The 13,671-nt window shown below is 40.6% G+C and overlaps 1 protein-coding gene across 3 annotated transcripts in view; it reads right to left on the bottom strand.

Annotated features, from left to right (window-relative positions):
- Positions 1 to 13,671, bottom strand: part of Fars2 (phenylalanyl-tRNA synthetase 2, mitochondrial) — a 384,286-nt gene that overhangs the window by 249,764 nt on the left and 120,851 nt on the right. For all 3 annotated transcript variants that reach the window (XM_026782839.1, XM_026782838.1, XM_013349092.2), the window contains one exon: positions 8,082 to 8,213. In XM_026782839.1, coding sequence (XP_026638640.1) covers positions 8,082 to 8,213 — 132 coding nt within the window. The remainder of the gene's footprint in view (positions 1 to 8,081; positions 8,214 to 13,671) is intronic.

The raw sequence follows: 13,671 nt of genomic DNA, 5'->3' as shown, positions 1-13,671 counted from the left end.
AGGAGAGGAGAGGAGAGGAGAGGAGAGGAGAGGAGAGAGAGGAGAGGAGAGGGTCCAAGGGTTAAGAGCACCAGCAGTTCATCCAGAGGACCCAGATTAGGTTCCCAGCATCAACATACATGATGGTTTAAAACCATCTTGCATTCTAGTTCCAGAGAATCTGAAACCCTTTTTGTTCTCTGCAGACAACAGGCATGCAACTGATGAACTGACACACATACAATCAAAACTCTCATACATTAAAAAAAATAATATTTTTTTGTAAAATAAAAAGGGGTCTCTGTGGGGGAACAAAGAGGAAAAGATTGTCATGTAAATTCAAAGAAAACTATATCTAAAAACATGAAAATCACATTTCTGAAAATCAAGAAGGCAAAAATAAAAACCTTAAAACTAGCTTAAGAAAATAACAGAAAACACATAGATATAGACAAACAATTATTAGGCAAATGAAATTGTTGTGCTTTTCATATAACCATAGGTAAAAAACAGCAACATTTTTAAATTGCTAAGAGAAAGGACAGAGCCATCAATCCATGAATCTATATTCATTAAAAATATTGTTCAGATAAAAAGGAAAGGTGTGCTCAGATAAAACACACCTTTATCATCAGTCTGTAAGAAATGCCAAGGGAAAAGCGCTAGAAAGAATTAAATACATGTTGAATGATGAGGTTTTCCATGGAGCCAAGAATAATAAATGTAAATATAATAATAAAAAGGTAATTGAATAGGGATGTACATCATTTTAATACAAATAAACTTTAAGAAAGAATTACCACAGAGGAAGGTCTCACAAGGATGAAAGGGGAAACTCCTCTGCAAAACACATCAAACGCACAAATAAACACACCTAATAACAATACCAAAAAACATGAGGAAAAGTTGACAGAATTAACGGACATAGTATAGAACTCCATAATCACAGCAGAACACATATTTTTCACAGCACTAATAGAATACTAAGAGAAGAAAATTAGCAGGCATTGAAAAGGTGAACAATACTAGGCAATTATTTGGATGTTATTGACACAGAAAATTCTATTATGGATTTCTTTTCAAAAAGAGAACCATGTCCACCAAAAGGCTTATACACAAATATTTATAGCAACTTCATACTTAACTGCCTCAAACTGGGAGCAATCCAAATATCCATCAAAAAGAAAATGAATGGGTAAGCAGACTGAAGTGTAGCTATACAACAGAATAGTATTCAAAGTGAAAGGCAATGAACTGAGATAGGAATGACTGACACATAGCAGAGGGAAAACTCAAAACTGCTATATGATAAGGGAAGAAGCCACATATAAAGAATACATACTGACCATATGACATTTACAGAACATAATAAATGAAAGGATGAAACAGCAGAAGCTATCAGAGGTAGCAAGACAAGATTGGATGTGGGGCACAAAAAGGTCAAGAGCAAACATGCTGTTGATGAAAATATTATTCATCTTCACTGCGATTATGACATAATCTTCACCAAAATTAGGGGAATATTCGGCTTATCTCAAACACAGCATTTTCAAAGCATTGTGGTACTCACAGTTTGGGAGGTAATAGGTTATCAGTTCACGGTTAGCTGGCTTGGTGTTTTACACTAGGAATGCAGTAGCATACCACATAAGAACATGCGGCTGAGTACACTACTCACATCATAGAGGTCAGAAACAGGAAGAAGCCTAAATCCCCTTTAAGGGAATGCCCCCAATGACCTGACTTCCTTCCAATACACTCCATATCTAATAGCACCAGCCTGAGGACCGGTCCTTGAATACATGAGCTCTAGGGTATAATCTGGATCCAAAGTACTATGCTGTAAGTTTTTGCAAGGAAAGGGCACTCTTTATTATTTCTGTAACCTCCTGATCTAATACCCTGCCTAGCATTCTTCAAAATGCTAACTATTAAACAGCATGTCAAGTGTACCTAACAAGCCAAGGCTATACCAAGACTAATGACCTTTAAAAGCTGATTCACTTAAATCACTGACCTAACACTATACCACACAGAGACTGCATAGATGAGTTATCAAAGAGAAACAGACAAGAAAAAGCCTCACATTAACACAGGAAAGCACAAGAGGAAGACCAACTGGGGAGTAGCAGTGATGCCAAAGATAACCCCTGGGAAACAGGAACCTAACTTATCCTGAGACACATTTGCAACCGCTACATCATACGTTCCATTCTGAGCCTTTCCTGATAATCTTTCTAAGCCTTCCTCTTCTCTTTCACTGTGCCTATTACTCATTCCTCTGTTACAAATACCACATGGTACCATTATCGTTTTTATGTCTATGTGTCATGACAGCCTCAAAGGGACAATATTGATTCTATTCCCTATTAGCCTTAGGAAGACTGTAAGAAAAACTTCATATACAAACAGGCAAACAATAATTGTATAGCACTAGAAACTGATAATGAATGGGTTTACAAAGGTTTCCCTAGAGCCCATTTTACAATTCAACAAGGAGGCAAGGAAACTGTATGTCAAGAGTTCTCTAAAGGAACACAACTGATACAATGAATACACATATTAAAAGGGGATCTATTAGAGTGACTTACAGGCCAACAATCACTATCTCTTCACAGAAAGGCCAAGAACCTTGCAGTTGTTTGGCACATGAGGCTGGATGTCTCCGCTGGTCTTCAGACTATGCTGGAATCTAGAAGTAGGATCTAACCCCATTGAAAAATACTCAGCAAGGATATAGATGAATTCTCCAGTGTCAGTGAGGGAAAGCAGGTAAAAACAGAAAGCTCCCTTCTCCCATGTCCTTTTGTGTGGACATCCACAAGCAGATATGGCCAAGATTTAGGATGGGTCTTGTTATGGATATTGGCCAAGAAAGAAACTAAACAAAGGAGATTAGATTCAGAGTTCTTGTTTTGGAAAGAAAAAAAGTGGGAGGGGAGGGGAATGCTATAGGATAATGCTCTTGTACACTGTAAAGATTTGAGATTAGTAGTATTTTAATAAAACACTGTTTGGGCAGTAGCCAGGCAGAAAGTATAGGTGGGGTGACCAGACTAAGAGAATTCTGGAAAGAAGAAAGGCAGAGAGTCAGTCACCAGACAGATGCAGAGGAAACAAGATGAGAATGCCTTACTGAGAAAAGGTACTAAGCCTTGTGGCTAACTATAGACCAGAATTATGGGTTAATAAAGCTGTAAGAGCTAGTTAATAATAAGCCTGAGATAATAGGTCAAGCAGTTTATAATTAATATAAGCCTCTGTGTGTTTCTTTGGGACTGAACAGCTGTGAAACCAGGCAGGACAGAAAATTCCATCTAAAGGGTTTCCTGGCCTGAAGTAATCCAGATTTAAAGTGGGCCACCCCACCTCAAATGAGCCAATCAATGAAATCTCTCACAGGTGTACCCAACAGCCTAGGTTCTAATTGATTCCAGACGTGGTCATGTTGACAAGCACAATTAGCCACCAGAGACATAGATTCAGTATTTTAAGTTACTTTCTACTATAGACTTTTCTCTCTGCCTTGGTCTATGTATAATCTTCAGAACTTTACAAGGTGTCAATGAATGAGAAATTCCTTCCTGGCACAATCATATCCACTCATCATCCCTTGATGATGCCTTTAGATGTTTGCATCCCATACCCCTTACGAATAGAGAGAATCAGCCTGAGTCATCCCAGTGGGGAAACTGTGTAGTACTGGGACATGACTCAACATTATCCTCAAAGCACCAGAGGGTATGAGGTGGTTGGCCAAATCATCAGGAGAATAGACAACACTCACATCACAATTACTAAGTCTAGGAGCCTGAATGTCACAGTGAATATATAGAATACAAGGAAGACGAGAAAAGATACAATTCTGTGAGGCACTTGGAAAGCACATGCTCTAGACATAAAAACATGTATAGCAAGGCCAACTGCAGTGTGCATGCACATTAGCAAGCTCATCCCATGCTTTAAGAATATGCACTCTAGGCCTGCCAGTTATCTGGGGTAGAGACAGTGGCCAGAGGACCACTGCCACCACCAGGCAGTACAGGCAGGGTGCCACTATAATGAGTAAATGTCTGGTAGAAAGAAAGAAAAGCAAGCAGAGCAGTTCATGTGCTGTGAAGAGAGGCAGAACTGGAGACATGACAGTGGTGGAGAACAGGCTGAGGCGAGAGGACTGCAGTGACACCTGAGGTCATGGAATATCTGGACCTGTGTTGCCACCACAGCCATGTCTGGAACCATGGCCCTACTGCAGCTGGGGTCCATGTTGAGATCCCGGTCCTTGTTACCAGCAAAAGCCATGCAGATGCCAGAGGTCTGGACTGCTGCCTAAAGCCACATTGATAATCTAGGGCCATGATGAACTAACTTGTTCTGGGAGAGCTGGCTATGCTCCTCCCTGGCCTCAAGAGGCAGGGAAGTTGGCCCCGCCCTTCACCTAAGAGGGGCAGTGCTAGCAGGGGTCTTGGCTGACCAACTCAGCTGCCACCCAGGCCTATCATCCAGGATTTTGAGTTGGCCCACTCCAACTTCTACCTATCTATGACCTGCTGGAGTATATGAAGGAACCAGTTCTGTTTAGCTATAACCACTAATCTCCATTACTCAGGACAACAGCAAGAATATTTATCCAAGAGGGGTTTTGTGAGGGTCCAGTATTGACAGTGTACCAGAAGACAGAGGCTCTGAACCAGACAAACAATTTATTGCAATGAACATTTGCAAGTAAAGCAGATCAGGCAAAAGGGTATACTGTGCAACACACAGCAGCTCCCAAGGCCACCTTAACAAAGGATTTGTGATGGAGAGGGAGGCAAGATGGAGGAGCAAAGTGAACTTATTCTTTCTTTTGTGGGGGAGAATACAAGGGTAGAAGGTGTACATGGAAGGCCCGGCAGTGAGTGGGATTTGGACGCTTGATGTGAAATTCCCAAAAGAATCAACAGAAAAACTATGTTAAGAAAAAGAATATGTATGTCATAGATGACATACAAGGTAGCAGAGCCCTTCTTCTAAGGGAGCTGATTATAAAACAAGTGAAAATGTGTGCTCCATCTGTTCCATTAGTATCCATTCTTCATTTCATGGTAGGAAAAACTGGTTGTTCCAAACCAATTTTTGACCTCTGCAAAATCACGCACTTCCCTATTTAGGTAGCATAACCTGGTGGCTCTCTTAGTTTGATTACTATTGCTGTGACAATGACCACGACAACATGCAACCTGGAAAGAAAAGGTTTATTTCATTTTATAATTTGCAATCCTTCATAAAGAGAAGTCAGCATAAGAACTCAGGGCAGAAACCTGGAGGCAGGAACTGAAGCCGAGATAATGGAGGAATTCTACCTGCTAGCTTGCTCTTCTTGGCTTGTTCAGTTTGCTTTCCTATACAACCCAGGACTACCAGTGAACTTGGCTTTCCCACACCAATCTTCATCAAGAAAATGCCCCTCAGCCTTGCCTACAGGTCAATCTGATAGATGCATTTTCACAATTGAGGTCCCACTTCCCGGACAACTAGCTTGTGTCAAGTTGAAAAATAAACCACCACGACAGTGGTTAAGTACTAGAAGCTAGCTATTTGATCAGATTCTCCTGTCCCAGACAAAATAAAAAATGGGGATTATGGCAAAATCTACCTCAGAATTTTGCCTGCATGTTTATAAGGGAGACAGCATAAAAAGCATATGTTCTGAAATAGTAGTGCATGATCAGGGCTCAGATGACATCTGCTACTAACCATTACTGCTTCATCATGGGCACCTTTGCATTCTGGTGATCTAGGCACGCACCCAATCTTCTACAAGACCTAAAACTGGTACAGTATCATGATGTTGTTTCTAGTTTTCTCTTAAGCTAGGTGTGGTAGTGCACACCTGTAATCTCAGCATGCAGAAGACGAAGCAGGAGAAGCAGGAATTCAAAGTCCATCTATACAGCAAGTTTAAAGATCCCATGGGCTACATGAGACCTGATTGTAAAAACACCAAAACAAAACAAAGTTCTCTCTTCCAGTTCTCTGTTGTGAGAGAAAAGACTGGAGAAATATAGAGCGGAAAGGGAATGCAGAGACCAAGAACCAAGAAAGGGAGAGCACGTGGAAGGGCAGGGAGACAGCATGGTGAAACAACAGGGATGCTGCATACACAGCCAGTCTTTTCGGGACGCCGATATTCAGGAAAATAAAATCACTTGTCAGTCAGCTTTTCACACATTTGAAAGCTGCCTATGAAGCCTTTGGCTATGTGCAGAGATCCACTCTCTGTAGAAGAAAAGCCAGGGGAAGCCTGGATAGATTCTGAGGCTCCCCTGGCTTCAAGTCATTTGCTGTCATCATCATCAGTCATCAATCACGAAATCACATATAAACATGGTACAACCATGAGCTTTGTTAACAGTAACGTTGCTGAGATGTGGCCACTGCCCTAAGCCATGCCATTTGCCATTTCCCAGGACCTGGAGCACTTCGGGCTACTACAACCAGGTTGAAGACATCAAGCCTTAATTCAGATACACACAGTTATCTGATGAGTGACCTTGACTTAAAGACCCAAAACTCCACCTTCAGAAAAACCAAACATCAACATTTCCAGAATATGCATCTTTGGAAGAGCCACGTGTACAACCACTCATGGACAGCAGACTGATCAGTTCACTCTCCCTTACCCTGTATTTAATCCCCTTTCTCTCTTTCTCAACCATCCACTTCTTTAACCCATAAATATTCTACAGCCCTATTCTCAAGGAGGCAGATTAGAGATTGGAACTCCTGCCACCTCTTAGGAATGAATTCTTTTTATTTTTCAAAATTCATCATTTTAGTGATTTAGCAGATGAAGCAGGCCTCGGTAACGAGAATAAAAAGAGTGACCAGGCATTCAGCCTCTAATCCAAGGACAGTTCCAACACTCATACCACCTCCGTCTCCAGTCTCACCTCATCATGAACTGGTACCATGCCCTTAATCATAGTTTGTCCAACGGGAAATGACTTATTCTTGTCTACACTGAAAATGAGGGCTCTGTACCCAATCCAAAATTGCCGTTTAAGACCACAAAGCAAATGCCCCTTTTCCAGGGCCAAAATGTAGATGGTAGGGGACATTGAACAGACAAAAATCCACATCAGTACCACTCTGTTTGCTGCTTCACTGATTAGTCTCTCAACATTCACCAAAAACATCAGACTCCACAATATATATCTACATGCATATATACATATTTATTTTAGAGTGTTTGAGGCTGTTTCATGTATCACAGGCGACTCTTGAATTCACTACATGGCTGAGGATGTCCTTGAACTTCTGATATCCTGCCTCTCTGTTTACAGACCTAATCGCCATGTTTTAAGTAGTGCTAGAATTCAAATCCAGGGCTTTATGCACGTTAGGCAAGACTTGACAAACTAAGCTATATTCCTAGCCTTAAAAACGGTTCTTTCATAATTAAATTCATAGTCATATTTTTAAAATGCACAGTTCTGAAACCAAGTCTAAATGGTATCATTTCTAATAGGCAATGGTCCCCCAGAAAAAGAGTTGCAAAGAGCTTTCTCAAGTTTGTTTAGAATTTAATTAGCTACATGTCTTTCCAAATTCTTTCACTTGATGGTAATACCTTTGCTGACAGAAGGGAGCAACTAGGTATCATGGGCCTGTGTGGTTTTATTTCATGCTGTAGTGTAGTTATAAAATCTCTCTTGAATTCTGGCTACTGAACTGAATGCAATAACAACAAAAGAGGATTATATATTACCTTTATTCTTGAATAGCTCGGAAGACAAACTGCACTCATGTGACACATATATAAATAAATGTCTTTGGGGCAATTACAAAACCCTCCCCAATGCTCCCAATGAGTACAGAATCCTAAGATCCAAATCTAGCTGCCAAGAGTTGACAAGTGGGATATCCAAAGATAAGACATATTTGCAAAACGAGGAGTGACGAGCACAGCATAGGACATGGGTCTCATGGGCATTCTTGGAGAGGTTGGTGATGCTGCCCCTGGTGATGTAACTGCAGGTGATTATGCAAATGAGGTCACATGAGAATAGGCAGGCCCTCCAGGAAACCTGTAAATGTAGTACCAGGTTCTTTCCTACCTGAATTGACCAGCTGCTGCTCCATCACTCCACAGCCAAGGACTTCAAGCCATTCTCCATGGAAGTTGATCTCCATCTCGAAGGAAGGATGGGTGAAGGGAAAGTAGCAATCCACCCACCGGACCTCAAGCCCTGCAGAAACCCAGAGGAAAGGCACACTGAGTCATAAGGTAGTCAGTCTACCCTTGCTTGGCATCAAATTTGCCTTTCAGTTACCTACACCAAATACAACATTCTAAATAAATCAAACAGCAAACCCGATCATTTGCAATATGCTGGGGCAAGACAATAAATAATAAAACTTAGAAAAACTGGACATGTCTTTTCAAAAACAAACAAAAATCTTGTGCCATTCCAGGACCCTCCAAAAGCAAATCAATCGGCTGTTGATTCACTGCAATCACAAAGTAGGTGGAAATTAGGCCTAGACCACGAAAAAGTAGGGGATTCTGGTGGTTTCTATAAGTGATAGTGGCACATTAAGGTTAATAAAACTATACTTACACTAAACTGTCCTCCAAATGTATATATCAATGATGAAATAACAATTCTGGAAGTCCTAAGTTCAACTGCAAAGGCCTAAGGCTGGCATGCAAAGCAAACAGAGAGCGAATCAATTCCCTGGTGCAGAGGCTCCTTTCTGGGTGTATGATGAAACTGCTGACTTGAAATCCATCGTGCCTGATGCCAGTCAGTGCTCTTGCTAAGCCCAGAGCTGCTCTGGGATACTTGTACACTGTGTGAAGATATACTGCTGTGATTGGTATAATAAAAAGCGGAACGGCCAACAGTTAGGCAAGAGAGATAGGTGGGAATTCCGGGCAGAGAGAGAATTACTGAGAGGAAGCAAGATGGACAGTTAAGTATGGAGATGAAGAACACCATATGGCAGAACATAGATTAATATAAACTGGTTAATTTAAGCTATAAGAACTAGTTAAAATAAGCCTAAGCTAAGGTAAGCTTTCATAAATAATAAGTCTCCATGTCTTTATTTATGAGCTGGAGGCCCAAAGAAAAATCCACCTACACAAAACACATGTAACATACCAATTCAGAGCAGCGCTCCTTCTAGAATGTCTTCCAATCCAAAACACTGTTTATCTGGCATAATATTGCCCTAATCTCTAGGCAAGTAGATTCTATACACACAGCTTATACCTTCCTCAAATTCTATTATCAAAAAAAAGCCCTGTGATCTGGCCCACTGCACCTATTTCTGCTAGTTCCCTATTCTTCTTGCTGGAAGTGTCAAGAAATTATTGTAGAACCTAGTCTGTTCTCTGGCTAACATCTGCAATCTATCAACAAACCCTTGAATCAGGGATCCCCACCCAGTCCCAGAATTCTGTTTTCACAAGTCACAATGCTTAGGTGAGGAAAACAAGACCAGCTTTCACTCTCCTTGAAGCACATGTTGACAGTTTTATAAATTATTAACAGCTAGCAAGGTAAGAAAATAAAGTCTTTCACATTTAAGTCAAACATTTAAAATATCAAACATTTTTCTACACTAAATGGCCAATATATTTTAATATCAACAAACAAAAAGCAATACCAACTAAATGTCAGAATTGATCTTCAATAATCAATCAGAATCAGAAATATGGTACCTTTGAGCATGATATCATCATCATTTAGCAAAGTTTTTCTTTTTGATTAAAAAACTCAAAACAATGATGCCTGAGAAGGGCAGAGGTGACCTGAAGGCACAGAGCAGAGGAGAAGTTCCCTAGTTGCTTCATGACCCTACCAGGAACACAGAAGAAACACAACTCATCTGAGCTCCTGTCCCTTCCTGGGATGGTCCTCTTTCTGGCAATTCCACAAAAACCAATCCCCTGTGAATTTAAGACAATCTATTTTCTTTCTCAAAACCATCTAACTTTGAGCCCCAGAGAAATCAAGACATGTAATAAACGGGGGTGCTAGCAATGGCTTCCATCCTGTGAGCACTCACTATGCCTCCTGTTTCAGAGAAGGAAGAACCAAACAGAGAGAGTCTATCTTGTTCAAAGTCACACAGCCAGGGCAGGCGACTAGTAGATTTGCTCTACTCTAAATCCCTCATGTTGACAATTTAAACAAAATTACCTGATCATCAATTAAAACTCAAGATTAAAGCCGACAGTAATGGGACAGGACTGTAAACCCAGCACTTAAGAGGCAGAGACAAAAGAATCGCCCACAAGTTTGAGGCCAGCATGGTCTACACACCAAGTTTCAGGCTAATTATGGCTACATAGTGAAACCCTGTTTCAAAACAATAATATTAAAATCAAACAGAAGCAAAGCCAGGAGACGTGTTCCTTTTTATGTGAAAGTGGAGCTTTCAGTTGGCTCTGTTCAACTTGAAATTTCTTTTTCTAGTTAACTGTTGTCTGTGGTACTGTTGTTAACAATGTTAATTTATTTCCCCTTCTAGTTTATACATGGAAAAACAGAAAAACATTCTACTATACATGTAGAAAATACAAAAACTGACAGATATTGGCAGATGTGTACACATGTGAATCTGTAACCACATTCAAGCTAAAGACAGAGCCGGGAATACAGACACACATCTGTAATCCCAGCCCCTGGGGAGACTGAAACAGGAAGATGTCAAGCTGAAAGCCACTACGGGGACAACTTAGCAAGATCCTGTTTCAAAATATTTTGGGGGGGGGGTACAATTTTTTTTTAATTTTTAGTTTTTATTATTATTATTATTATTATTATTAAAAATTTCTGCCTCCTCCCCACCTCACATTTCCTTCCCCCTCACCCCACTCCCCTCCCCCTCCCTCTCCAGTCCAAAGAGCAGTCAAGGTTCCCTGCCCTGTGGGAAGTCCAAGGTCCTCCCTGCTCCATCCAGGTCCAGGAAGGTACGCATCTAAACAGACTAGGCTCCCTCAAAGCCAGTACATGCACTAGGATCAAAACCCAGTGCCATTGTCCTAATATGCTGGCATATTAGTTAATGCATAATATTGGCAAAAATATGCCATATTCTCCTATATAGTTGAATAATTTAAACTTGTTACAGTGGCTTTTTTTAAACCACTGCTAACAGAATCATTTATAGAACATTTATATATAAACACAAAAACATATTTTCTTCTTGGTTTTTGTCATGCACTTTCAAGACTGTTAAATGATTTATTGAGTACTTCACTATTAGCACCAAAATATTCTTTTTTTTTTAATTTATTTATTTTTGTTTACAGTATTCTGTCTGCATGTATGTCTGCAGGCCAGAAGAGGGCACCAGATTTCATTACAGATGGTTGTGAGCCACCATGTGGTTGCTGGGACTTGAACTCAGGACCTCTGGAAGAACAATCAGTGTTCTTAACCTCTGAGCCATCTCTCCAGCCCCCAAAATATTCTTTTCTTTGCTTTTCTTCATGACCTCAAAATTTCTGTATTAACCTGGTTTTAAAAACAAATTGCTAAGCTTCCTATATTAACAATATAATATTAACATCTAATTGAAGCAGTGGTTTGTTTCACATGTGAACAAAAGGAAAGACATATTTTGGAAGCAGGGCTAAGTATGTCCACATCACACAGCTCTTACTCCCCAATCGCTTACTGGAGTGCTTGAGGAAAATTAACCTGTAGTAGATAATTCAGCTACTATAAAATCACGTCCAGGTTTTATTTTCTCTTTCTTCTGTCTCTTCTTTTGGCAGAAAGACATTGTAATAACCATTTTTAAACGAAGCACGGGGGCTTCAAATCAGTTTCAGACCTCTGTGCATAAATGCAGTTGTCCAAAAATATACTCTGAACTTCCAGCCTAGGGCCAACTAAAGAAAAACATTTAATAATGAATGCAAGCCTCCGATGGGTCCAGCGGCCATATCTCCATACTAGATGAAGACAGCAGGGTTGAGGAGCAGACTCTTCCTGCCCAGTCTGGGGGGTGCGGGTGTGTGTGTGTGTGTGTGTGTGTGTGTGTGTGTGTGTGTATGTGTGTGTGTGAAATCGTTCTCTTAGGAAACAAGATGATCTGGTCAAGATTGTTTCAACTCAGAATTCTACAAGATTTCCAAATAAGAACTAATATCAATACTCCACATATCAGACAGAGAACTGATTTCCAAAATATACCAAGAACTCAAGAACTTGATCATCAAAAGAACGAATAATCCAATAAAAATAAATGGAGTACAGACCTAAACAGAGAACTTTTAACAGACTAATCTAAAATGGCTAAAAAACATTTAAGGAAATGTTCAATATCCTTAGTCATCAGAGAAATGCAAATCAAAACAACTCTGAGATTCCATCTTACATGGCCAAGATCAAAAACACTGATGACAACTTATGCTGGAGAGGTTGTGGGGTAAAGGGAACACTCCTGCATTGCTGGTCAGAGGGTAAACTGGTAAAGCCCCTTTGGTTACCAGTATGGCAATTTCTCAGAAAATTAGGACACAACCTTCCTCAAGACCAAGCAATACCACTTTCAGGTATATACCCAAAGGATGCTCAATCATACCACAAGGACATGTGCTCAACTATGCTCACAGCAGCATTGTTTGTCATAACAAGAACCTGGAAAAAAATACACATATACAAAGGATTTTCTAAACACTTCTAAGGGTACCCTCCACTGAAGCAAATAATTAATCACTGTGTGTGGCATTAATTTTTCAGTAGGCCTTTGCTCAGGTGGTACCAGGAATAAACAGTAAAATGTAGCAATTTAAAGCAATGGCTCTGGTAGCCTTCTGAAAAGCATAAAGCAGGCATTCACCAGAGGGAAGGAAGGAGAAAAGAACTAAGACAAAGGATGTACTAACTGGAAAGAAGCTCTTCAAAAAGTAGCGCTGTGCTAGTGAAATGGTTCAGCAGGTAGGGACATGGCCATCAAGTCCAGTGACCTGACTGTGATCCCAGGGATCCCCATGATGGAAGCAGATAACATAACAACTTCAAGTTGGCCTCTGACCTGCACATATGCACTGTGACACACACATATACCTCCAAATAAATAAATAAATAAATAAATAAATAAATAAATAAATAAATAAATAAATAAATAAAAACATTTCTTAAATTGGCAGTATGATAGAAAACCACAGTGTAGCTAGGGAAATACCTCAGCCCCACGGGCAAAGGCACCTGGTCCCTATACAGGTCTAACTGGCAAGCTGATTATCTGGGGGGAATCAGAGCCTGTTGAAGGGCAACACAGTAAGGAAGAAGTTAAACATACGGGGAAGAACACGACCTGGTGTCAGTCTCACAAAGCCTTACACTCGCAGAGGTAGCAGAGGTTACAACAGCATTATGGAACACATTCCTGCCAGACTAAGGCTCTGTACATGGGAATGGATGTCCTCAGGCAAAGGAGCTCCCGGCAGCTATGGTTGTTTCCTGAGGTGCTGCTGGCTGGAGACACCTTGTATATCAGCAAAGGGATTGTTGGAGTTATGTTTCAAAGACCACCACCACCAGAGACAGGAATGCTCCCTTGAGGAGACCAGGTTAGCAGGAGAGAAGCATGGCCTCTTTGTCCCTTGATTTATTCATCTAACCTGCAGAGAGAGAGAGAGAGAGAGAGAGAGAGAGAGAGAGAGAGAGAGAGAGAGAGAGA

Source organism: Microtus ochrogaster, chromosome 16 (assembly GCF_000317375.1).
Source record: "Microtus ochrogaster isolate Prairie Vole_2 chromosome 16, MicOch1.0, whole genome shotgun sequence".
Taxonomy (NCBI): Eukaryota; Metazoa; Chordata; class Mammalia; order Rodentia; family Cricetidae; genus Microtus; species Microtus ochrogaster.
Note: the sequence above shows the minus strand (reverse complement) of the source record. Positions and strands in the feature narration are given on the sequence as shown.